The sequence below is a fragment of the Phoenix dactylifera genome, chromosome 4 (assembly GCF_009389715.1).
Source record: "Phoenix dactylifera cultivar Barhee BC4 chromosome 4, palm_55x_up_171113_PBpolish2nd_filt_p, whole genome shotgun sequence".
NCBI classification, from domain to species: Eukaryota; Viridiplantae; Streptophyta; class Magnoliopsida; order Arecales; family Arecaceae; genus Phoenix; species Phoenix dactylifera.
In genome coordinates this window covers 799,642-822,648 of record NC_052395.1, presented here as the reverse complement: position 1 = coordinate 822,648, position 23,007 = coordinate 799,642, and the positions used below count along the sequence as shown (strand labels likewise).

Below are 23,007 nucleotides of genomic sequence, written 5' to 3'. Positions count from 1 at the left end.
TTAACAGCCCTACCATCGGGTGCCAGCTAATTCGTTTCCTTCTTTTTAATTCCGTTAATGACCTGGCAAAATACCAAGATACAATTTTAATTAATCAATCAAGGGTGTTGGGGGCCCAGCACAGCAAATCCCTTGCAGTTTTGGCGTGCGCTGCTTCTGCTGACGCGGAGACGGAGGGTTTCTCCTTGTAGCAAAAGGCCACGATTTCCTCTCAGGTTCCGAACAGCAAACATTCCCGTAAGACAATCTTGACCGTTCATTTAAAATCGTGGGACAGTGTAGCAAAGAAGTTATATGGGGAGTCGCAAACGGCGGCGCCCAGAAATGGTACGGCTCTCTCCCTAATTTTTTTTAAAAAATAAATTGATATAAATTATCCCAACACGTGCCGTGTCGTTTGCTTTTCATGATCATTATCTGGGTAACCAAATCTCATTAAACGCACGGTAAGCTTCGTGAAAAGATAAAAGGAAAACGGGGATCGAGGAGGCGTCGGCGTGAAGCGCCTCATGGTTTTGTTGGGAGGCCAATGGATCGTCCCTCTGCGAATGCTCCTGTAATCCTTCAATTCTCTTGATTTCTTGTTTTAGATTCGATTTCGTTGATTTTTTTAATGGGATTTTGGTGTTGTTGTCTATTTTTTTTGGGGGGGTGGGGGTTGCAGAGATCGAGTTTTTTGACGATTGGGGAGAGGCTATGCACGGCGTTCATCCCGTTCATAGCCATCGTGGAGGCGCTCATCTACGTCGTCACGGATTGCTTCGACCACCGTCCCCCGGCCGCCCTCGCCCGCATCTCTCGCAATAAGACCTTCCGCGACCTCGCCCGCCTCGCCGACGACTCCGGTTGCTGTACTTCTCCCCTTCCAATCTCTTCCCTTTGCTTTTCTCGACATCTGGATTCTTGAATCTTTAAAAAGTCGCTGAACTTTTCCGCATAAAATTGTGCGTAGTTACGGTGAACGAGGTGGAAGCGTTGTTCGAGCTGTACAAGAAGTTGAGCAGCTCCATCATTGACGACGGACTCATCCACAAGGCACTTTCTCTCTCTCCGTCTGTTTCGATTCTTACGATTCTTGATGAAATCTTGAATTATTTCGATGGGTTCTTGATCTATTGGGATTTTAAAGCCTTAAAGGCCAGATCTTGGGAAGCATGCTCGTGTTTTACATTTGAATGCGCTGGACCTTTAATCATCATCTCAGACTCAGAGATGAACAGATTCGGATCAAAAAGTGATGTCTTGTGCCTTGAAGGATTGTTGTTCGAAAATTTTGGTGTCTTTGTCCTACATTTTTTTGGGTGTTGATTTTTTACAACCAGAGCATTTTTCTCTGCAAACATTCTCATAAATCTGAAGTAATGCTTGATAGACGGATCTATAATGTGGATCTGGCTTCAGAAAGTTGTTTTCTTCTTATGCATAATGTTGGCTTGGTTCGGTTTTACATTTTCTTCATGGAGTTTGTCCATATTTTCGAGCCTTATACTTTTATAAGGTGCTACTGTCAAAGTATGCAGCGCATGCTTAGTAACATACCGACTGTCACGTACTGGATTTTTCTTTGTAGCTGATTTTTGAATTTGACATGCACTTTTTGGTGTATAGTACAGCGTGCCTAGCGTGCCCGTTTAAATAGAAACATTGCGTTTTTGGCTGAATGTCTATGTACCTTTCAGTGTTAAACAATGGACCTACGGTAGGTGATGCCATTTGTTGTGGATAATGTGGTGTGAAGGTTAACATTGTACAATTATTGTTCAGGCATAATTGTAGTCTTCTTTTTTTTTGCTTGGATTTTATGCAGTTGTTCAAAATGTGTAGGAAAAGATTTATAGTATGAGTATTTTTATACATGGGTTTCGCTGGATCATTCCTTCCATCTGGCTGCAGATAATGGTTTTTGTTATTTAGCAAAGGTGTTCAGATCAAGAAACAGCAACTACTAGAAAGTGTCCAGCCTCTCAGACAATTTGTCATGTATAGAAATATGGCAGTTGAGTTTTCATGTTAAAGATATTCTTAAAAATATTAGTTTCGAGGTTCGCTATCTCGTTATCGAATCCTGTACTGGTGCCATATTAGCACAGTATCGGTGCGGTACGGTACGGTACGAAATTTTTTTGGTATGCCGAGTGTCGGTACGCTACTCATACTGAGTACTGGTACCGAACTGGTAAGGTATGCTTGGTACCATCCGGTTCGGGCCAGCATACCATGATTAGTTCATTTGAAATTTAATCAATGCTATATATAATTAAATTTTCTTTTGAAAGACAAAAAACACATATTTCATTTCAAGAAAATTAGATAGCGATGATTAGAAGCAAAAGTAGACGTGGATGTACTGAAACAAAACATTATATTGACAATCATATATAACTTGCACTGATGCGAGGTTGCATAAGCATATACTAGGTGTTTCTATGTTCTTTATGATAATGCTTTGCAAATATAACTTGCAACTAAGAATTTCTCAAACAAATCAACGTTTTCTCTTGTTTGCTGCCATTATATTGTTCTATACTTTCCTGTAACAATCCTTCAATTGTTTCTGCAGGAAGAACTTCAGCTAGCACTTTTCAAGACTCCATCTGGCGAAAATCTTTTTCTTGATAGAGTAAGTGCGACACTATGGTTTTTACTTTTTGTCCACCATCTTATTTGCATCTGTTCAGGGTGTTAAGTTTATATTTTTTTTTGATCGTCTATTTATTGCCAGAAGTACATGTTCGGTAACCAACAGGATGCCTATACCCGAAACATCTAGTATGCTTTGCAATATAATATCACATAAGAGAGACAGATTCAAACATGATTTTACTCCTTAATATGCTATGGATCCCAAATGAGCAGGAGCAACCTACCAAAAGATTTCTTGCTTAAGTTTCATTTCTGCAACATGAACCATGATAACTTTACTGTAGTATGATGCTAGTATGTAATGTTTTTGTTTCCCCTTTTGCAGGTTTTTGATCTTTTTGATGAAAAGAAAAATGGTGTTATTGAATTTGAGGAGTTTATCCATGCACTCAGTGTCTTCCATCCAAATGCTCCTCTGGATGACAAAATTGACTGTAAGTTCTCATGGGTCCAAGAAGTGAAATTTTGGTGAAAACATGTATACATATATATTTTTTTGACTATGCGGTGCTATTTCCACCTTTTTGTTTCTTTTGCAGTTGTTTTCAGGTTATATGATTTGAGACAAACTGGGTACATTGAGCGTGAAGAAGTAAGCTGATTATTTGATAGAGTCTACAAATGCCTTGTTATTAATATAGATTTATTGTGTCTCATGTATGTCATGTTTTCTGACCATCCCTAGATGGGCAATGGCCTCTTCTTCTCTTTTTCTTGTGAGATTTTTGTTTTTTCATGAGATGATCTCCAACTGATTTTGTTTTCTGATGCATTTTATGGGGCCTGCCAATTAAATGTCTCCTTATTGTAGGGAAGCAGGGGCAGGTATAGCAAGTACTTACATGGAATGCTCAGGTCATTTTTCCTAGGGTTTACAGCATCAAGATCATTGCATTCTAGTGGCATCATTAAAGCGTCATTATTTTCTTGTTTAATGTTTTGGAGCATGCTTGCCACATGCGTTTCTTAACTAGTGATGTAATTTTAGGGAATATTATTGGGACACTAATATGATTAAGAGGAGATTTGGTGCACTGCAAAATCATAGTATTTTAATGACTGTATTTTGATTACAAATTCTGATTCTAAAAATTGGTTTGTGCAATATAAATAGCCGAAAAAGTCATGGAATTGCAAATTTTAGTTTTGAGTAAAATTTTCGAATTCATGTTTTTCTCTCCTTATTGTCTTGTCACTTTTCCATTTTTGAGCCTCCTCTTCTTAACAGCCCAACTTCTTCTGAAAAGCTAATTTCTCAATCTTTGAATAAAGTTGAATCTAGAAAAGGAATTTCTTTATGATTTCAACAAACCAGTTGCTGATATGCATTGCTGGAGACAAAAAGAGGCTAGTCGAAGTTAAGTATGCCCAGTCATTGCCAATATAAATAGTAAGAAAAGCACTGGTTTTCTTAGCCTTCCTCTGTTTCTAAATTGCCGCTACAGAATATTTAATTTTTATCAATATACTATTGAATGCCGTTAATGTATGTTATACACAATAGTAGTTTATTGAACATACGCCTAATTTGCTGACAAATTAAGAGTCCAGGCACTGTATAAAACAAGGACTTTTAGATGCCATAAACTAGTAGGATTTATCAACATGAAAGCCTCTTCAACTTTTAGTTGGTTAAGAATTTGGTGAAGATGTGAGACATATTTATTGCTGTAATCCTACTTATTGGCCTGTTTCCAAACATGTGAGGGTGAACTTGATGCAATTTTCGGATAATTTATTTCTTAAAATGCAAGTCTATGTTAGTGTGTCATATTGCAGTTACATAGAACGAGAATTCCATTAGAAAATTCATCAGTACACCTTGATGGGTAGTACATCTGGTTCCTTCCTATTGTTTATTTAGAGGGTAGTCTTTACCTATTTACTTATGTCAACATATCTAGATGTATGAAGATTACAGAGTTAAATAGAGAGGACGTGCATCTTTTGTTACAGATACTTTGCCATCGTGCTTGCTAAAAAACGTAATTTCTCCTGGCATTGTCATCCAAGGCACGTCTTCATCAAGCTCTCGAGCTCAGAGCCCAGTCCAGGGACTGAAGGGGACTAATAAGACTGAATAGACTGACCCTTCTTGGTTTCTCATGGGGTCAATAATGCGTCTCCCTCTTTTTGTGCTACTCCTACGGGAAGAAGATAAGAAAACGCGAAGCGTTCTCTTGGTTTCCCAAAAGGCAAATTAACGCATTTGAAGGTAACCGCCCTACGTACGTATAGTAGAAATACCCATCGGACCTGAAATTGATGTGAATGAGACATCCTATTCAGTCTTATTAGATATGTCATTGAAAGAAATCTGTTCTGTCGTTGAAAATTCGAGATTCCAATCCAAGCTGTTTTATGCTGATCCATATAAAAAGTATTTGCATTTAATTATTAAATGACTCATTCCTTTCTTCCAGATATTTTCACTTTATTTTGGTTTCCTTCATAGGTTAAGCAAATGGTGATTGCTATCATGATGGAGTCAAATATGAAATTGTCCGATGACCTTCTTGAAGCCATAATAGATAAGGCAAGCTTTTTCTAATTGCAATATTTCCTCTTCCTTTTTGTTTTACTTGCCAACTCTTTTTGAATTGTGACTCATTACTTGCTTCATTCTTGTCCAGACTTTTGCAGATGCTGATGCTGACAGGGATGGTAAAATTAACAAAGAGGAATGGCATGAGTTTGTCCTGCGACACCCTTCTCTTTTGAAGAATATGACTCTTCCTTATTTGAAGTATGAAATTGACTTCAAATGCTGCCTAGATCCGTATACTTTACTCTGAAACCTTTTTTTAACTTCGTATGCCCATTAGACTGGTCACAAGATTGGATTGGCATGTGAACATTCATATCATAGAAGTAGGTTTTTCATTAGTAGGATCAAATGGAAACTGCAGTTAGATTCTTTTGTGCATGCTTAAGATTTCCTTCAATAGAGCACACTGAGAATGAGTAAATATTTTTGCTTGGGTTATTTCAAGTTTCCTGTTTGACAGTTACATAGCTATTCAGTTTGCTGCATTGCTGTGATGTTCATATCCAACTGTTTGGCAACTTTGGTCAATGGATAGATGTGTGAAAATTGGAGTGTGTGAAAACATAGGGAGTCTATGTAACTCACCCAACGCCCCCCTCCCCCACAAAAAATAAAAAAAATTATAGGGAGTCTAGGTTGTCATTTAACTTCACCCTTGTAGTTGAAAAGATAAAGTTGGCGAATTTTGAGTGCCCTTGATGCAGGTTTTTGAAACCAGCTTCTTTGCTTAAAGTCGGTGTCACATAGGACTCTTGCAGTTTTAGGCTAAAATGGATTTCAAAGATTATTTATAATTTTGGTTCTAGTGGCTGCTCTTGAGTTCCAATTCTTGCTACTGTTTCTGCTTCATAGCTAGAATGACTTGGGTATCAGAGAATTTAAATATTTAGACCTTGGATATGTAATGAGCAAATGCTTCTTCCTGCAATTTGTTTAGTATTAAGAGATCATAATGATTTCTGTTCTTTCCAATTGTTACTTATATTCCCAAAATTTTGGTTGATTTTCATCTGCTGCAATAAAAATATGTAGATTTCTATGTATATGTACATAATGTAAATATGTACAAATATGTATCTTCATATATGCATGCATATATACAGCCTGTTTTGGAGATTCAGAGCATCTCTATCCTCAAATTATTCGATAGTGGAGTCCTTAAACTGGCAAACTGCTGTGCCCTTGACCCAATTAAATACAGAAACCATGACACATTTTTCATAGAACTATATCACTTAGAGACAAATTTGTATTTCCCTGCTTCAGAATCAAAATAAAAAGCAAATCCATACTTCAAACAATTGTCATGCTATATCTAAGTTCTCCCAAAAGTTGAGATATCCTCAAGTAGTTTGCAAATTTTTCATCTATGGTATTCTTCCTGATTTTGTCAAAACTTTAATGTGTAAAAATATGCCTTCTCAATCAACTGTGCTTTGTCTTTTGTTAATAATAGAGTAAGGTAACCCGTCAACATCTTATGTCCTTTTTAAAAGAAAATAATCTTAATGTAATTAGGATTTTCTCCGAAAGTTTGGTACAAATTTTTACCCCCAAAGCCGACACAAATCAGCAATTCAATCTGGCATTTAAATTTAATGACTCGTTTGACTGCTCTATTAATGATGTTTTTGAGAGTTATATGCTATACTTCTCATTTACTGTTGTTCCTTTTTCTCTGTCACAATACTGTTATTCCGTTTGCTAATTATGTTTATTCAGAAATGATGGCTGTAAAAGTGCTTTTCGGCATTAACATCATTCGCAACTGTCGGATATTCTTCTTTTTGATAGAACTGTCAGATATTCTTCTAAAGGTGCCTGTTGGTACTGTATGTTGGTTTCTGTTGATTTCTTGGGGAAATAACAATTCATGGCAGAAATGGGTTCATGATTTCATTCAGTATAGGGAACTTTATATTTACTCTAGCCTGGAAATTTGTATGTTTCATTGGCATTGGTACTATCAAGTTTTGCAGTGTAAAATTAGCTCGCCAGTATAAATAAAATGTCATTAATGAAAGAATATTTTACTGATGGTTGATATTTTTCCTCTCAGGGACATCACTACGGTGTTCCCCAGTTTTGTCTTCAACACTGAGGTGGAAGATTAAATCAAGTTTACACAAATCTTGGGTGCAACGAAGAGTATGGCTGACTGTCATGGTGGAAGGCGTTGGACGCCATCGAAGATGGGCTTTCACCCTCGATAAGCTATTAATAATAATCAAAGAACTGCCCTTTGGGAAGAGATATTGATGAGATCGGAGCAACGCACTGCTTATCTGTTCTAACCTGCAAGCTGCATGCGATACCAGCTTGTTTGCGCCACTCAAATTCTCTGGTCATGCACTGCCATGCTTGCGCCATTGGTTCTTCCGTAATGTACAGAATTCTATAATTCGTTGCTGTAATTTACAATTAGATGCCAATTCAATTATCATTGGTACATTATTTTGTTGCCTATTTCGCATAGCAAGGAGCTGAGAAGTTGAGGTAGCATTCGTGATGAGATTGGGGGAAGGTGTATCTGCAGATTGTGCTAGAAGTACTTTTTATTACGGATTTTGAGTTCCTCCAACCTCCCCTACAATCAGAAAAAATAATAATAATAAAAAAGGCTCTCCTGTCTCGGATTCAATTCTGGTGCCCAGGCTTTACGGTTGCCCTTTCCTGGTCATGTGTTTTATTTTCATCGGTTAACCTATGACCCTCGTAATGTGGAAGCATTAAGGGTCGTGGTGCTTGTTGCATCTTAGGAACATTAATCCATACATTAATTAGGAAATAAGCTGCTTCTGGATAGAGTCGGATCTATGTTCTACCATTCTTGTTGCCCTTAGTCACTGCACGTCAGCCCATGTACGCTTCTACGTTTGGCATTACATTTTTTCAGGCATGATGGTAAATTCACTGCTCCCTATGTGATCTAAAGCAGTACTCATATTCTTTTCTCTAGTCGGATTTTTTTTTTTTGGTCATAATTTGTGATGGACATGTTTTTACGTTGCATTTATCAGCTTTGACAGAAAGTGAGGGAATGATATTTATCCAGAAATTAATGGAAAAAAGCTCAACTAGACAGGTTAAATATATCCAATCAAAAAATTGAGCTGTTTTGAAGAATAAATGAACAACTTGGGGACAATTCCGGGTTAAATATATCAAATTAGTAGTATCTGGTGACCTAACGATAAGAAAGATTAATTCCACGGCCCAGCACTACCAACAAAATTTATTTAATTGGAAACAAAGAAAGAGGCTTGTGGGTGCACGAATGGGCATTCCACGGCGACCTTGAGCTTTTGTTTTTTTTTAACTCCGAGAGAAAAAGAAAAGCTTGATAGATCTTGGAATTGGATCTCTCTGCTGCTGCAACAAAGGAAGTCGAAGCGGGCCTTCTACTCCCCAACCCTTCTGCTCCTCCTCCTCTCATGGCATCCTCCTCGTCGTCCAAGTCTTCTTCTACTGCTGCCTCCACTCCGCCTCCTCCCCCCCTTCCACCTGCAGCCAAGAAGGGCTTCTTCCGTCGCATCCTGCCGCTTTTCCTCGCCGCCAGTCTCGGCGTCGGAGGTCTGCCTTCCTCTTTTCATCTCCTTCTTTACCCTTTTATTCTTCACCTATTTTCTCGATCCTTTTCTCCTTTTATATTTAAATGATCTGGGCGTTTTTAACGTATCTTGCACGTGTTTTGTTTGTGACTCTGATCCATGTGAAAAGTGGGAGCTTTAATCCCTAGTTTTAGGTTACCCTCATCTCTCTGATTTGCATTAGGATCTTGTTAGGAGAGGAAGTATTTATCCTTTCTTCTAATTATTTGCCGTTTAGAACTCCATGATACTGTTTGTAATTTGATAATTTATCAATCTCTGAAGCTCTGATTATGATTCGGGTTTATTGTTGGTTTGGATATCAAAGAAAATGGGGAGTTTTTTTTTTTGATTTTTCATATAATATATTGCTTTGATGACTAACTTCTTTCTATAAATAAGTCATGATGGAGGCGCATGCGAGGGTTTTGAATCAATTTTTGAGAAACGGCAATTTTACAATCATGCAGTGTCAATCAGAACATGGTGCTAATTTGTTAGAACTGCAAAAAAAATCAAGCATGATCTCGAGGTTCAGCATTTCTGGAGCATGTATTTTAATCTGCCAGTGGAAGCTCAGATGTATTGGCAAGAACTTGTAATAAGATTTTAAGATGATGATACTGTTTTCTAAAATTGTAAGATAAATTGTTCCTGCACTTGAAAAGTAAAGAAAATTAATACAAGCGCGCTGTATATTTCTCCACTTTGAGATGAAGATTCTCGATGTGAGTCATCTCTTGAAACTTTTCATATTGTAGCTGTGTTCTGAATTCTAAACTGTAAAAGTTTAAAGCTCTCTTCTTGGAGTTTTTATATTTGGACTTGGTGTGTGGCAATCTTCATGATTTTGAGGTTATTTATATGTGCTTCATGGCATCCAAATAACCACCTCAAGCTTACTTTTGAATATGGAGGATCTTGGATTGTGTTTAAAATGGCTTATCTAATAATTGTGCTAAAAGGTGAAGCTGTTAGACATCACTTTGGGGATCATGAGAGGATCTACATGAAATGAGGCGTGAATTGGAGAGTGAGGCTTGTGCAAGTCATGCATCTAAACTTAGTCCCTGCCATTTATTGGAGGCATAGGCATTTCCTTTTACTTATTTTCACGAGCAAAAGAAGGAAAACATGATGATCTGTAAAAAAAGATTATTTTGCATGGAATGAAGTGCAAAACTTTGGCTCAGGAAGATCTACTACTGTATACAGTTCAAGCTTTTCCAAGATTTTGTAACACATGGTACTAGAGCCAAGCATAGAATCTTTTAGATTATTTGTTCCAATATTTCTGCAAGGTACAGACTACAGAGTGCTGGAATGTCACTATTTAAGGCGGAGCATGATATCCATGCATAAACACAAAACTTATATCCTTTATATGTTCCTCTTTCTCATGATGTTTCTTGGTTCCTAAGTGAATTTTTGGATCATTATGAATCTTAAAGCTTACTCCATACACCTTGCCTCATTGAAAATCTAAATATCTCACCTTTAAAGTATTGCTAGCATAGCCTTATCTTTCATTGTATGGATGACATTCTCATCTTGTTGTGGATCAGTGGCTCAGTCAAAATAAATTGCACTTTGATGTGTACCTATATTCATCTTGTATAAATATTGTGGTGATGGTCAGTATTGTTTGCAGGGCCATCTTTGAGTTAGCTAAGTCAACATGATTGTTTTGGTATTACCCGCGTCTTTCTTGGGCTTGTGCTTACAAGTTAGGGTTAATCATCAAGCAAATTGATATATATTCAGTGGAGTGAAAGCAGTATCTTTTGAATAGGTGAATCTGTGCTGGCATAATCTATTCTCCTCTTTCCTACCCATTAATTGTCTCTGCTCTTTCCTTTGCTTCTTTGTCATCTTCTTAAAGCATCAAATATATACTAGTGGAGTTCCACTCAACTCTGTAGAAAGGGACAAATGGAATGGAAAAATATTATTAGGAAAATCAGGTAATTGTTGGTAAAACCCTAATAGATTGCGTGCTCTTATTTGAGGCATCACAAAACTAGCACTCAGTTACAACTATTGATATGGAGCTCATAAGGCTATGCATGCGGTTACTTTTAGTAGATTAGGAAGGTATACAAAAGATACAATGTAATAGTTGAAAGATATGTAATACTTGGAGAACATTGATTAGAGGTAAAGGTTTGGTTCATGAGTCAGCTAAGAAACTTCTCTTCCCTTATTTACTTGATGTTGGACAAACACAAAATTACTCTCTTAGTGATCTTAAGTTTTGAGAATTTGTTCGAAACAAAAATTTTGCCCCCAAAAGGTTCAGTTCGTAGCATATCAAATCAAGAGGAGGACCAAGAATGGGTATATTCCTCTGGTTGTGCTTTGGAATATCTTCATTAAAAAAAAGTAGATTAATCATAACATGTTATGGTAGGTATCAAATTTTATTATTGTGAAAAGGTAAGGTTTTATAGATCCTTAATTAAACTAAAAAAAAACAATATCTAGAATTCTGGACCATGCTTTGACAGGCACCATTTGAAGCTATGCTTATGTTAATATTTGAAAACTAAACCTTAACATTGCAGCATATATTAATATAATATCAATGTAAGTATACTGTCTGAATTTTATATTGTTAGCAGATGCTTAAGCTTGATAATTCAATAAAAGAATTAAATAATTCAAGAAATGTGTAACTTGAAGTAAAAATCATTATTGGTTTTTTAACTTAAATTGTTTAGTCATCCTGTCCCACCCAACATTTTTTTGGAAAGATGGTTTGTATTGTAAAACAGGAAAAACTTATTTTAAATTAATGAAAACTTTAAAGCATAACTTCAAGCGTATACATTGAATTATCACTGGAGGAAATTTTTACTTAAGATCTATCAGAAAGGCTTGGAATTTTAAAGTCCGTGCTGAAAACCACAATGTCATTATAAAGTTGGAGGTATAAATACTTTTAGTATCTTCTAAGTATTAAAAGTGGTTTCTGCCTTTTATTTTTTTCATTGGTAGCTGTATTCTTATTTGTTTTATGATGGAGATATATCAAAAATTAGAGTTGACAATCAGATCGCCTACATTCCAAATTGGCATTTTGAACTTGCAAAGTTATTTGGAATTTAATAATGCGATAAATTGGCATTTTTAACCTGCGTTTAGTACTCGCATTAGATTTGCTCGAACTATATATAAGGCTCAGAATGCAGATTTGATCCGACTTTTCAGGTTCCAGTCAAATGGGATTCAAATAGTTTCCAATCTTTTGACATCCGATATGTCATCAAACTTGATTTTGGATATGACTTAAACTGAGAATATTATGAAATGGTATATTGAGACACCAACAATTTCACAATCTCTACTCCTCTCGCATTGCTCCAACCTACTCTGAGCTTCCTCCCTACCCACCCCCAGCTCCTCCAAAATGGGGGAACAAAGGAAGAACTATCAATCTTCCTGACTCCCTCCCTACCTTGTATAGCCTGCTGTGAATTGGAAATCCCAACCCCCTCTTTGCCCTCCTTTGCCTGCTCTGATTTTGGAGAGCTCACTTTTAGCCCCGCCCTCATCTTTTTCTCCACTCCCTCTCTCTGCGTTCTTCACCTCAACCTACCACAATTTGGAATTCTACCCATACGCCTGCCTCCCTCGCCTCCTTCCTCACGCATCATCCCTCTTCTACCTAACCCTGACCTGGCTGAATCCTGAACAGCCCCTCAAACCCGGTAAAAAAAAAATCAGTCTTCTTCCCCAGTCCCCATCCTAACCTGCTCCAACTTCTCTACCTTTCCCCATGCCCTAAACACAAATTGAAGCCAAATCCAATTTGACTTGTTAGTAGAGTAAGATCAAGATTTTGATTGTTTGTTTCTTATTTAATTTGGAGTTTTCAAAGTATACTGGATCCATGTAGGATATGATCCATTGGCACCTATAGCCGGCATAGCCTAGAAAAGTTGCTATCTTTGGGTTGGTATTTTGGCATATGAGAGCAATGTTTTGATATAGCATAGGTTATGTAGCAGGTGCTTTAGGGGTTTTTGGTTTAATATTGTGGTTTATCTAGATGCATAAAGTGTGAATGCTGTGGGGGCAAGTGCTAAACTGTTTGGCTTATGTGTCATGGTTTTAATTCTTATGCCTAGCACCAAAGGTAGGTCAGGGGTGACATTAGAAGTACCTCCTGCTATTTATTATATAAGGTCAAGATGGCAACTCCAAAAATTAAGGGAATAAAAGTTTGCCTTGGAGATGTCAGAGTCTTAGTTTTAGTCCGCTTCAGACCTTGGACTGGTGTTTAGATTCAGTCCTTTAGAGCCCCATAAGCAACAGCTTGAAATGCCTCAAGATGGCAACTCCAAAAATTAAGGGAATAAAAGTTTGGCATCGGAAATATCAGAGTCTTACTTTTGCTGTGCTTCATTCCTCCATGTAGTATTTGGATTCAGTCCTTTAGAGCCACATAAGCAACCAGTTTGATGCCATTGAAAATACCTGGTCCAACCAACCAGGAAGAAAAAGAAAAATTCCTGGTCCGAGGAGTTAAAAAGGGCAGAGAGCTAAGTCTGCTATACATCAGACGACTTCTGAAACTCTGTTCCTGACTCAGGACACCATATTTTAAATTAGCAGTACATGAAAATAGAGTTGTGAAAAATGTCCAATTTAATTCTCCATGGATTTATTGAAGATTAAACTTTCAATGCAACCCAGTTAGACCTTGAGCTCAAACTGCCTATCAAACATGACAAAACTCTGATACATTTTTAAGGTCCATCTTTCTCTTTGTAGGGTGACCTAATTAGAGTGCCTTGGAAGTTGGACAACTCTTAAACTCAAGGTGCCAATATATCTTAGGCACAGCTGTCTGTTTACCATTCACTGGCAGGCCGAGATTCATGCATAAATCTTGGCATGTTGCCATCATAAAGTGCAGATCTCCACATGCCTTTGAATGATAGATGCATGATCGCATCCCCAAGACTTATCTTTTGAAGCTACAATGTATTATGGAAATTTACATACACCAGAGGTGACGGTAAACAGGAATGCTTGGTATATGAGGGTCCATACAGCCAATCCTGAAGGGTTGGGATAAGGCTAGGTGATTATGGTTACGGTTATGCATCGTGGAAGAAATGTGGTGAGCTGCATCTAGATGCTGGTGTGTTTCATAAGCAAGGAGATCTGATAAGTTTGATCAAGCAAGCAGTTGATTCTTTTGAGCTTTGATGATTCTTTTTTGTTGTCCTCATAGTATTATTCTAATTTCTTTGTTTAACATCTCAATACAACATGTACTTTACCTTTTTTTGGCTAATTTTAAAAGAGTGAAAATGAAGCTTGTCTTATGCAGTATCAGTGGCAAACCACTCCTGTGACCTTTTAAAAACTTGTGTGAAGAGCTTAATGGATGTTTATCCTCATATTGGATGATCTAAAGTTGCCAATTACATAGTGATAACTATTTCAAGACTAGCTTTGTTGTATGAGTATGTGTGAATGTATTATGCATGCAAGTGGTTTTCACACTAGAAGAGCACCATTATTCCTTTGAGCCAGACTTTGTTATATAGTTAGAACACAAGATGTCTGCAGGGTGAGGAAACAAACATATAAATCTTCCTAATTTATTATTTCTGTTTAACTTCAAGCAGCTTTCAACACTTATCAGCTTTCAACATCTTCGACATTTATCAGCCTAAGAGTTGATATGTGCAAAGTATTATTGTCATCGAAGAAAGTTATCTTTAGTTGGATGTTTTGATGAAAAAAAAAATTGCTCAAAATTGTTTAGAAACGAGCATCAGCTTCCATTATTTCAGATAATGGTGTTACATGTTCTCCAACTTAACAATCCTGTAACATGCAGTATATGTTCTTGCAAGGACTTCAATGAAACAGCCAGCTGATAAGGATGAGGAAGTTCCTTCTTCTCAATTAGTCAGCACAGACGCTCCAATTCCAGAGAAGAAATTGTCCGCTGAACCTCTTTTGACGCCCAAAAAGATGCTCCCTCCCATTCCAGAACATGAGCAACACGAGCTCTTCAAGTGGATTCTGGAAGAGAAGAGGAAAGTCAAGCCTAGTGATCCAGCAGAGAAGAAGAAAATTGATGAGGAAAAAGCTCTTCTCAAACAGTTTATTCGATCAAAATCAATCCCAAGCTTATAAGAATCTCATCTGTTAGTTAGACTACATTTAGAGATTGCTGTGCTTGGATTTGATGTGAATGTGGTTTCTGTAGTGTTCAGTCGTCCTTATCTGTTATTTTAGCTATATCTTTACATACATCTAAATGGGTTAAATTAGAAATGTATCGTTTAGTTAGATGATATATTCAGCAGGGCTCCGGCTCCTTGCTTTTCATACAAGAAAGTCATGTTCTGGTTGACCATCCTTGCTTTGAACTGTACTTTGTACAAGATTGTTTTCTTCTTGGAAAGTTGTTTAATATGGACCTATCGATTGATTATTTTTTTGGGGCTTCAAGTTAGAGCTCTTTTCAGGCCATTTGCATCCAAAAGTATGATTGGTTTCTGGAATGAGATGAATTTGTGCAGCATGGAATAGGTGACCAGTTGGGGGTGATTGCTGGTGCTCGTCTCCTTGTGTTCGACTCAGTGGTATCCGACCATTATCTCTGGTTATCTTTTGGAGATCTTTGAAGACCTGTATTAGCAAATCTGTTTTCCTTTTAATTTGAAGTGATGAAAATTGTAAGGGGATCCTCCTTATTCTCTATGCGCTGTACATTGTTCTGACATAGAGTCAACAACTGGCTCTGAATGTAGGGTTATCTGGTGCTTTTCGTGTTGCAGTTTATCCCCTGCTACCATGATCTAATTGGTCGGTCGGTTTGCATGGCAAGCCTTTTTCCCAATTTGATGGTTTCAGCAGACCCTCTGCACTCGGTAATTGGCAGACGCATGGTCCCATTGATGAACAGTTGCATGAATTATTCTTCATGGTGGTGGTCCATAAAAAAATAGCAGGAGAGATAGAGTCAAGGATAAAAATTAGGGTACAACTTGCAGCATCACTTTGTGGATACTGCCGGCATCTCTGTTTCAACAGATCACTAGATCCAAGAATGGGTTTTTAGAGCAAGATGGACAGCAATTATTTACTTCCTGGGGGATTTCTATTCTACCAGTGCCTCACTAGGTTCCAAAAGGATCATCCTACATGAGAAGAATGATACAAAATTTGTCACGAACGATTCATTTCCTGCTCAAATGATATGGAGATTTTGTTTTTCAATGGTAGAAGCCTAAATAAAAAGAAGGGGGAAGATGAAATCAGTCACAGAAACCCTAGGAGAGGGGAGATCACAAGCAAGATCAGCCATAATTAATGTCTGCTGCTTGGTTACCCTCACCTGGAATATGCCTCAAAATGCCAATCCAGCAGCCTTGAGATGAGGCCCCATGGTTCACAAATAATGCTTGTTAGAGTGTGATGATGAACTGCTTTGCAGAAAAGAGGGGAAAAAATTGAGCTACAATTTTTACAAAGGAAGCTTGTAAAAATTGAGAAACAGTCCAATTTTTCTTCACTGAAAAATGAGCTTATTATTAGCAAAAAAAATGAGCTTATAACATTAAATACAAGTTGATGTAGCGACTTACATTTGCCTTGATGGATGCGCTGAAAGGAAATGTTTGAGTTGCAACATGCCGGATACTGTCATGTTGCTCATCACTGGTGACTTTGTAAACACCTATGATAAATGAAAAGGATGCGCCACAAATCTAAATTTAGGTGCTGTACATCTAGAGAGGATGTGTTTTTTGAGAGAAAGGAAGGGTGACCCATCCATATCAGAATTAGCTAGGTCCAAAACACCTTGACACCTGAATCTGGACCTCAGCATCCTACATTAAGGGGTGCGACCAATGGATAATTCCTAGTTTCAAAACTTTACATGTATTGAACAGTAAAACTTCCACAGGCCAGATCAACCCTTTGGTATGAGGTCCCCTTCAAAACATATATGCACTCAAGAGCAAGAGAACCTAGGACCACCTTATCGATGATGTGAATTCAGTATTCGTATTATTGATGGCAGTGACGACGGCATTTGCTCTTCGGGTATCCTTCTAATATACCAGGTTGTGACTCGGATGGAACCAAATCTGATGTGCGATCATACCAGCACTAACGCACCAGATCCCATAAGGACAAAAACAACAATCTTGACACCAACTGTCAAACTTCAGTCACTTTGACCTGATGTTGCATAGTTAAGGGGGAGAGGGATGCTGAAGTGCAGGATTCAATAATAGAGTGCCCCCAACAAAGTGTAGCTTTCAAAACGGTCCAGGACAAAAGCTACATGACACTGTCCTGTGTAATGGGGGCCCATGCACACCCCCATCCTTCTCTCTCTCTCTCTCTCTCTAATCCAAGATGCCCATGAGTGATTCACACACCTAGTACGTATCTACGCTCGCAAATCATAGAAACCATACGTAGTTTCTTTTTTGATCCAGGAAAATTATTCTGTAACCATCAACAGGTAAGAAGCCAGGGGAAGGCCAGGCCAAAGACATGTCCATTAACTGATTCCTTTGCAATCTCTATGCACACTCTTCTCTGGTTTGTGACTCGACGTCTGGATGCCATTGTTTTAATTGCTACAGGCTATAGTCTTATAGCCCCAAAGGTTTATAGACTGTTTCCTGGATGAAGTAAGCATTAGGAAACTTCTAACTAAAATTTAAGTAAAATTGTTATAATGGAAGGCAAATAATAATGATAATGGTGGCCTTACTAAACGGCTAATTAGCTTCCATGCTTGCCGTGACAGTCAAATTTTTTTGCTATCAGCACTCAGCAGCAGAATAAATGTCAGAATTTCACCTCAGTATTTGCTTTCGGATTTTTTTTTTACCAGAACTCCTAATAAGTGTTTGTCAAACTGTTAACCTTATCAGATTTAATCAAAAGAAAGCATTTTATGTTACAAGTGACTTGGGTTTTGAACCTTGTCTCACCTGAATTTTGCTCGGATTCCTCCAATCCTGGATGTGAGAGAGGGAGTGGGGTTTTAGATCCATATAGGAACATTTGATCTGTGCAACCATGAAGATATTTTTCATAATACCATTACAAGATGAGCTAGCTGAGGACAGAAACTTCCAAAAAAATAAAAAAAAGGCCATGCACATCCACCTTATAGCTCATTAGCTAGTCAGCCACATTAGAAATATTTTCAAACATGAGTTAGGTCTTACATAAAAAGCCATATACTGTAAACATCTAGTGACCTTGTCATAAAAGCCATAGCTCGCCATTGTGTTCAACAAATGTGCATGTGGTTGTGTGAGATCACTCATATTATAACTCATCAAGGAATTTTGGTGGCTGCGTTCTTTGTCATCTCTTCTTTACGTCTTGTACCCTCTTCTTTCTTGAAGAAATTCGGGTGGCTTGACAAGAAGAAGAAGAAGAAATTCTCTCTTCATCTCTCTCTCTAACCAAGAACTTGTCTTCAAAAGCTTAACACCTTACAAGCCTTCTTACGAAACAAACGTTGGTAAAATCATAGTAATTGGCTCGATTTAGCTTTTTTTCAGGGTTCACGAGAACTCCTCTCCTTCATTTGACTTATCTGCGTGCAGGCATTTGGCTCTTCAAATGATGGTTCCTTTTCAAAAACTTCAATTTCCCAATAGCGCACACATACACACACAGAGAGAGAGAGAGAGAGGACACACACACAGAGAGAGAGAGAGAGAGAGAGAGAGAGAGAGAGAGAGAGGCTGGCCGGTGACCACTCATTTTTGTTGGGACTGTGGAAGGGAAATCTGTAATGGATCGAGCAAAGCCGAGTCATGGGGCCAGTTCCTTTCCGCTAGCCTGCTCAAAGGCAAAGTGTTGGCTGTCCTTCGGCACACACGCGCGTGCACACACACACACACACAGAGAGAGAGAGAGAGAGAGATGCCTGCATGCAGTTCTCCAGTCCCCACGTCTCTACAATCCTCTAAATTTCTTGCCTAGATTTGGTTTTAGAAGACAAAAGAGTTTCTTGGCAACTTGGCACGCCTTCTGTTGTATTGTACCAGTCCCTGTTTTAACCATCCATTTGGTGTTATGCGGCGTCTCTTTCTTGCTGCAGAGAAGCCATGTGAATGCCATCCAACGGCACTCCTCTATTACTCCATTACCGTCTAAAAAGGATTTAGTGATATGCACTGATGTGGTCTCTCCTTCCCCTCTCTCTCTCTCTCTCTGTCTCTCTCTCTCTCTCTCACCCCATACTTCCTTATCTATTGGCTCTTCCTTTGATAGACGGAATCCATTCCCTTCTCCCCTTCCTCTCACATAAACCTGCTCTCTCCACCCCATGATTCCTAGTAATCTCAACCAATCCTCTCTCCCTCTTAAAAAGAGAAACCAAGATCAAAGTCACCTGCCAACCTCCACTCCAACAACCAATACTTCATACCCACGTCCAGTCTTCCTTGAAACCTCTATAGAAGATCAGGGAGCGAATTGTAGAGAGCCTCACGGGCATCAACAGCAACAACAAGAAAAGGTAAGGGACAGCATTATCTAGTTTGCAGTTCGCTTACAATTCGACTCGCCGATCGATCTCTTTATATCTTTTGCTTATTCTAGCCCAATGAGTTCGTGCTGATCGATGGATCAAGCGATTTCCTGCAATCGTTTTCGACCAACAACGATGACAAGAATGATAGAAGGGACCAATACGTTTGTGATGGATATCATCATCATGAGGATGGGCATGGATCGGTCAAGTGGATGCCTTCAAAGATGCGGTGGATGAGAAAGATGCTGGCTTGGGAGCAAACTGTCACGAGTAAACCAAGAAGCAGCATGAAAAATCTTGAAGAAAAAATACAGCAAAACCGAGACAGCATCAGAAATTTTCCTAGTGGTACCATCAGAGTCTGCTCCAATTGCAGTACAACAAAGACACCTCTGTGGAGGAGCGGCCCCCAGGGTCCAAAGGTATTAATCCCTATCCATCCACATATCCACCTCCCTATCTCTATGGATATAGCTTCAAACGTTTTTATCTCTCACTTTTTTCCCTCTTAACAATTGTGCCCATGGCAGTCCCTTTGTAATGCCTGTGGAATAAGGCAAAGGAAAGCAAGACAAGCAGCCATGGTGGTGGCGGCAGCTGGTAGTGGGCTAGTTGCAATGAATACGCCTAGTAAGGTGCAAAAGGAGAAGAGAACAGACAGAGAGAGCACCATTTCTAACAAGAAGCGGTGCAAGATCAACACCACTAGAACTGCTCGGAAGAAACTTCAGATTGATGATATTATGATGAGTTTGAGCGATGATTCAGCTTTTCATCGTGTCTTCCCGCAGGATGAAAAGGAGGCAGCCATCTTGTTGATGGCTCTATCTTGTGGCCTCATTCATGGTTGAGCATTGCTTTCCTATATTTTTCTTTTTCCCTTTTGAATTTTATCCTTTGATCTATCTCACCTATTTTAAAACTATTGGCTCTCATAATTTTGCGATTCGAAAATGGCTGATGCCTATTTCAAAAAAAGAATGCGGCTAATATGTCTCATTGATTTTTTTCTCTAAACTCTTTTACTCAGCATCGGCTACAGTAGTCGTTTGTTCAATAGAGTATTAGTGTTTCACACGCAGGCAGGCTTCTCCAGCTTGTGCTTGCCACCAACCAATGGAAACATTATGGTAATTATTATATAATTAATAGAGTATCTTACAATTTATGAATAATTGATATAGATCGAACGTAAACATGATTAAAAGCCAAACATGTAAGTGGCCTCAAGAAAGAAACGGATCAATAATCTCATAGTTCATGAAGTGCAGCCTCTGAGATCGTTATTGGCTCCTCTACAGGTTCTTTTCTTGAGTACTTTTGATCAGACAACAACAGAATTTAATACTTTCAGTCAAAAAAAAGAAAAAAAAGAGCAGAATTTAATGCCAGAACACCACCTGCTGAGAGTTCTGGCCCTGGACTTCAGCAAGCAGGAACAAGGGACATTTGGATATCGGGTTGCTAAGATCTGTTTGTGGCTGAAGTTGCTGATAGTGTTGTCAAGAAGCTACGAGAGATAAATGGACCAGATCGATGTCATGTTCAAGAATGGGCGTTGGGAACTTCCGGTCCGCCACGTGCTAATGAACCCTCAAGGAGCGCATCTGCATACTTTGAGTTAATGAACTCGTTTCTAGATAAGGCATGGAACAATAGAAACTCCTAAAGATATGATGTCGCAATGCTGACTTAGGCCTTGGAAGATACATGCACAAAAAAGATTTTAGAGAGCGAGAGAGTGTGTGTGAGAGAGAGAGAGAGGGGAGAGAGGAAACTAATTAGATATATTAGCTAGCCTTATGCAGAACAAATTGCAACTTAAGTAAAAAAATCATCATACATAAAAGTGGAAATTAGCACACAAGCTTTCCTCCAAAAACCATTTCCCCCTGCATTGCAACACTAATGTCATCGGGTTAAATACTTTTTTATTGATAGGATGGGTAGGTCATACTGCTCTAGTATGACTACATTCAATAAAGTAGAAAATAAGAAGATGACCTAGAAAGGGTGGGATAATCTCGCAGCTCTCCCAGAGGACACCACCAAAGTATTGGATAACAAAAGAGACGACCCAGTCAACAGTTCTGCTTATCTTCTGGTAGATATGAGCGGTCCGAAAAGCACCGCAGTCCATCGTCAACCTACGGATGTCTTGCAGTAGCAGATGTTCATCGCTAGCCCCGTGCTGGCCCTAAATCGACTCAATCACCATAACTGAACCTCCTTCAAGATGAATACAATCCACTCTCAAGATGAGCCTTGTATAGGCAATGCCCTCCTAGGCAGCCCTTAGTTCTGCTCCAAGAATGGAGGTATCATAAATGCGTCATCCCCTTCTTTCATTAATGAGCATCTGCTACTGCAGAAAAAGGTATCATCGGATTAAATACTCAACATATAGGTACGAACAGGTAGTTTTGTCTAGTATTATTGTTATCCATTTGTGAAAGAAGGTAAAGTGCATATACATGTTATCCAATTGTGCATGCATATGTATGTGCTTGTCAGCATGTATTCATGTGTATCGTATGTTTATCCGATACTACAAATTTTAGATTTATATGAGAAGAATAGGTAGAGGATGGTAACGAATATGAATTATAAATCTTGTCACTTACGAAGATGGCCTTATCACAGGATTATAGTGACTATAGCAATACATAAGTATGTGAGCAAGGTTTTAAACTGTGATATGGCTAAATGGCAAAAAAAAATGAGTTATGCATTTATTTGCAAAATAAACTTGAAGCTATGTTTGTAGAAATTAAATGATTTATGTATGCATGATTTGCTTTATGATATGTTTTTAATATACGTGCTATGAAATGCATACATTGGATTCATTGTTATTTTCTTTAAATGATGCATTGATATGAAAAACTCATGCTTGATCCGATAAGGTGGTACATGGTCACTTACTGAGCCACAAAACTTATATGCCTCTTTTTATTTTTATTTCAGATAAGTAAGGTTGCTAGGAGCGGGGAAGAGTAAAAGAAAATGGAGTTTGAAGCATAGTTACAAGAATTCATAGATATAGCTATACTAATAAATTTGGGTTGTAATCTTGCAAACTCAAGTACTTGTTTTAGATGCTCTGTATATGCTTCCTTTGATTTGCAAATAAAAATGATCAAATGTTATTTTGCTACATGAAAGAATTATTGTTATCATGGGCTTCGTGTTATTATGGGCAATACCCTACAGTAGCACGGCCGTGTCACGGGCCCGATCTTGGGTGTGACAAATCATGTCTGAATCTGGGTCGTGACACTAAGTCACTTTATTTTGATATGGAGGTAGATAATAGGAGATGATAATAGAGAATACTCAACTCATATATATTTATTTTATTCTATTACTTCTTGTTCGCTTACAAGATATCTCATTGTACAATATTATATAGTTATAAAATGGCTCTTGATATACTTCTTACATAAATGTACTAAAACATCTAAAAGTCACTATTAAATGGATACATGAATAGAACTTTAAAAGACACTATACTTGAAAACTCCAATAGACTTTCATAAGCATTCACTTTATCAAATGACTCAATCCATGTGACCTTTTACTTACCATGAACTTGAATTAGGCTATTGACTTTTTGGAGTCTTTGACCATACCAAATTGGATACTCTATATGATGCCATCTAGATTCTTAGTCTAATCAG

General features: G+C 38.2%; 3 protein-coding genes across 4 annotated transcripts; all 3 read left to right on the top strand.

Moving 5' to 3' along the window:
- The first annotated feature begins 398 nt into the window (after nucleotides 1-398).
- LOC103712856 (calcineurin B-like protein 9) lies at nucleotides 399-7,793 on the top strand. Of its 2 annotated transcripts, none has more exons than XM_008799543.4 (9): nucleotides 399-556; nucleotides 665-845; nucleotides 953-1,035; nucleotides 2,561-2,620; nucleotides 2,969-3,077; nucleotides 3,183-3,235; nucleotides 5,099-5,179; nucleotides 5,277-5,389; nucleotides 7,251-7,793. In XM_008799543.4, exons 1-9 carry the CDS (start codon nucleotides 530-532, stop codon nucleotides 7,303-7,305), a joined length of 762 nt encoding a protein of 253 aa, XP_008797765.1. In that variant the 5' UTR covers nucleotides 399-529; the 3' UTR covers nucleotides 7,306-7,793. The 2 variants fall into 2 exon arrangements, with proteins under 2 accessions (XP_008797765.1, XP_008797764.1); XM_008799542.4 differs by having other exon boundaries at nucleotides 665-851.
- Nucleotides 7,794-8,445: 652 nt separating this feature from the next.
- On the top strand, nucleotides 8,446-15,258 carry LOC103712855. Its single transcript, XM_008799541.3, has 2 exons — nucleotides 8,446-8,764; nucleotides 14,639-15,258. The coding sequence occupies exons 1-2, from the start codon at nucleotides 8,626-8,628 to the stop codon at nucleotides 14,938-14,940; spliced, it is 441 nt and encodes a 146-aa protein (XP_008797763.2). The 5' UTR covers nucleotides 8,446-8,625; the 3' UTR covers nucleotides 14,941-15,258.
- Nucleotides 15,259-18,959: 3,701 nt separating this feature from the next.
- Nucleotides 18,960-20,250, top strand: LOC103712854 (putative GATA transcription factor 22). The gene is made up of 3 exons (XM_008799539.3): nucleotides 18,960-19,312; nucleotides 19,396-19,749; nucleotides 19,858-20,250. The coding sequence occupies exons 1-3, from the start codon at nucleotides 19,121-19,123 to the stop codon at nucleotides 20,176-20,178; spliced, it is 867 nt and encodes a 288-aa protein (XP_008797761.3). The 5' UTR covers nucleotides 18,960-19,120; the 3' UTR covers nucleotides 20,179-20,250.
- The last annotated feature ends 2,757 nt before the right edge of the window (nucleotides 20,251-23,007 follow it).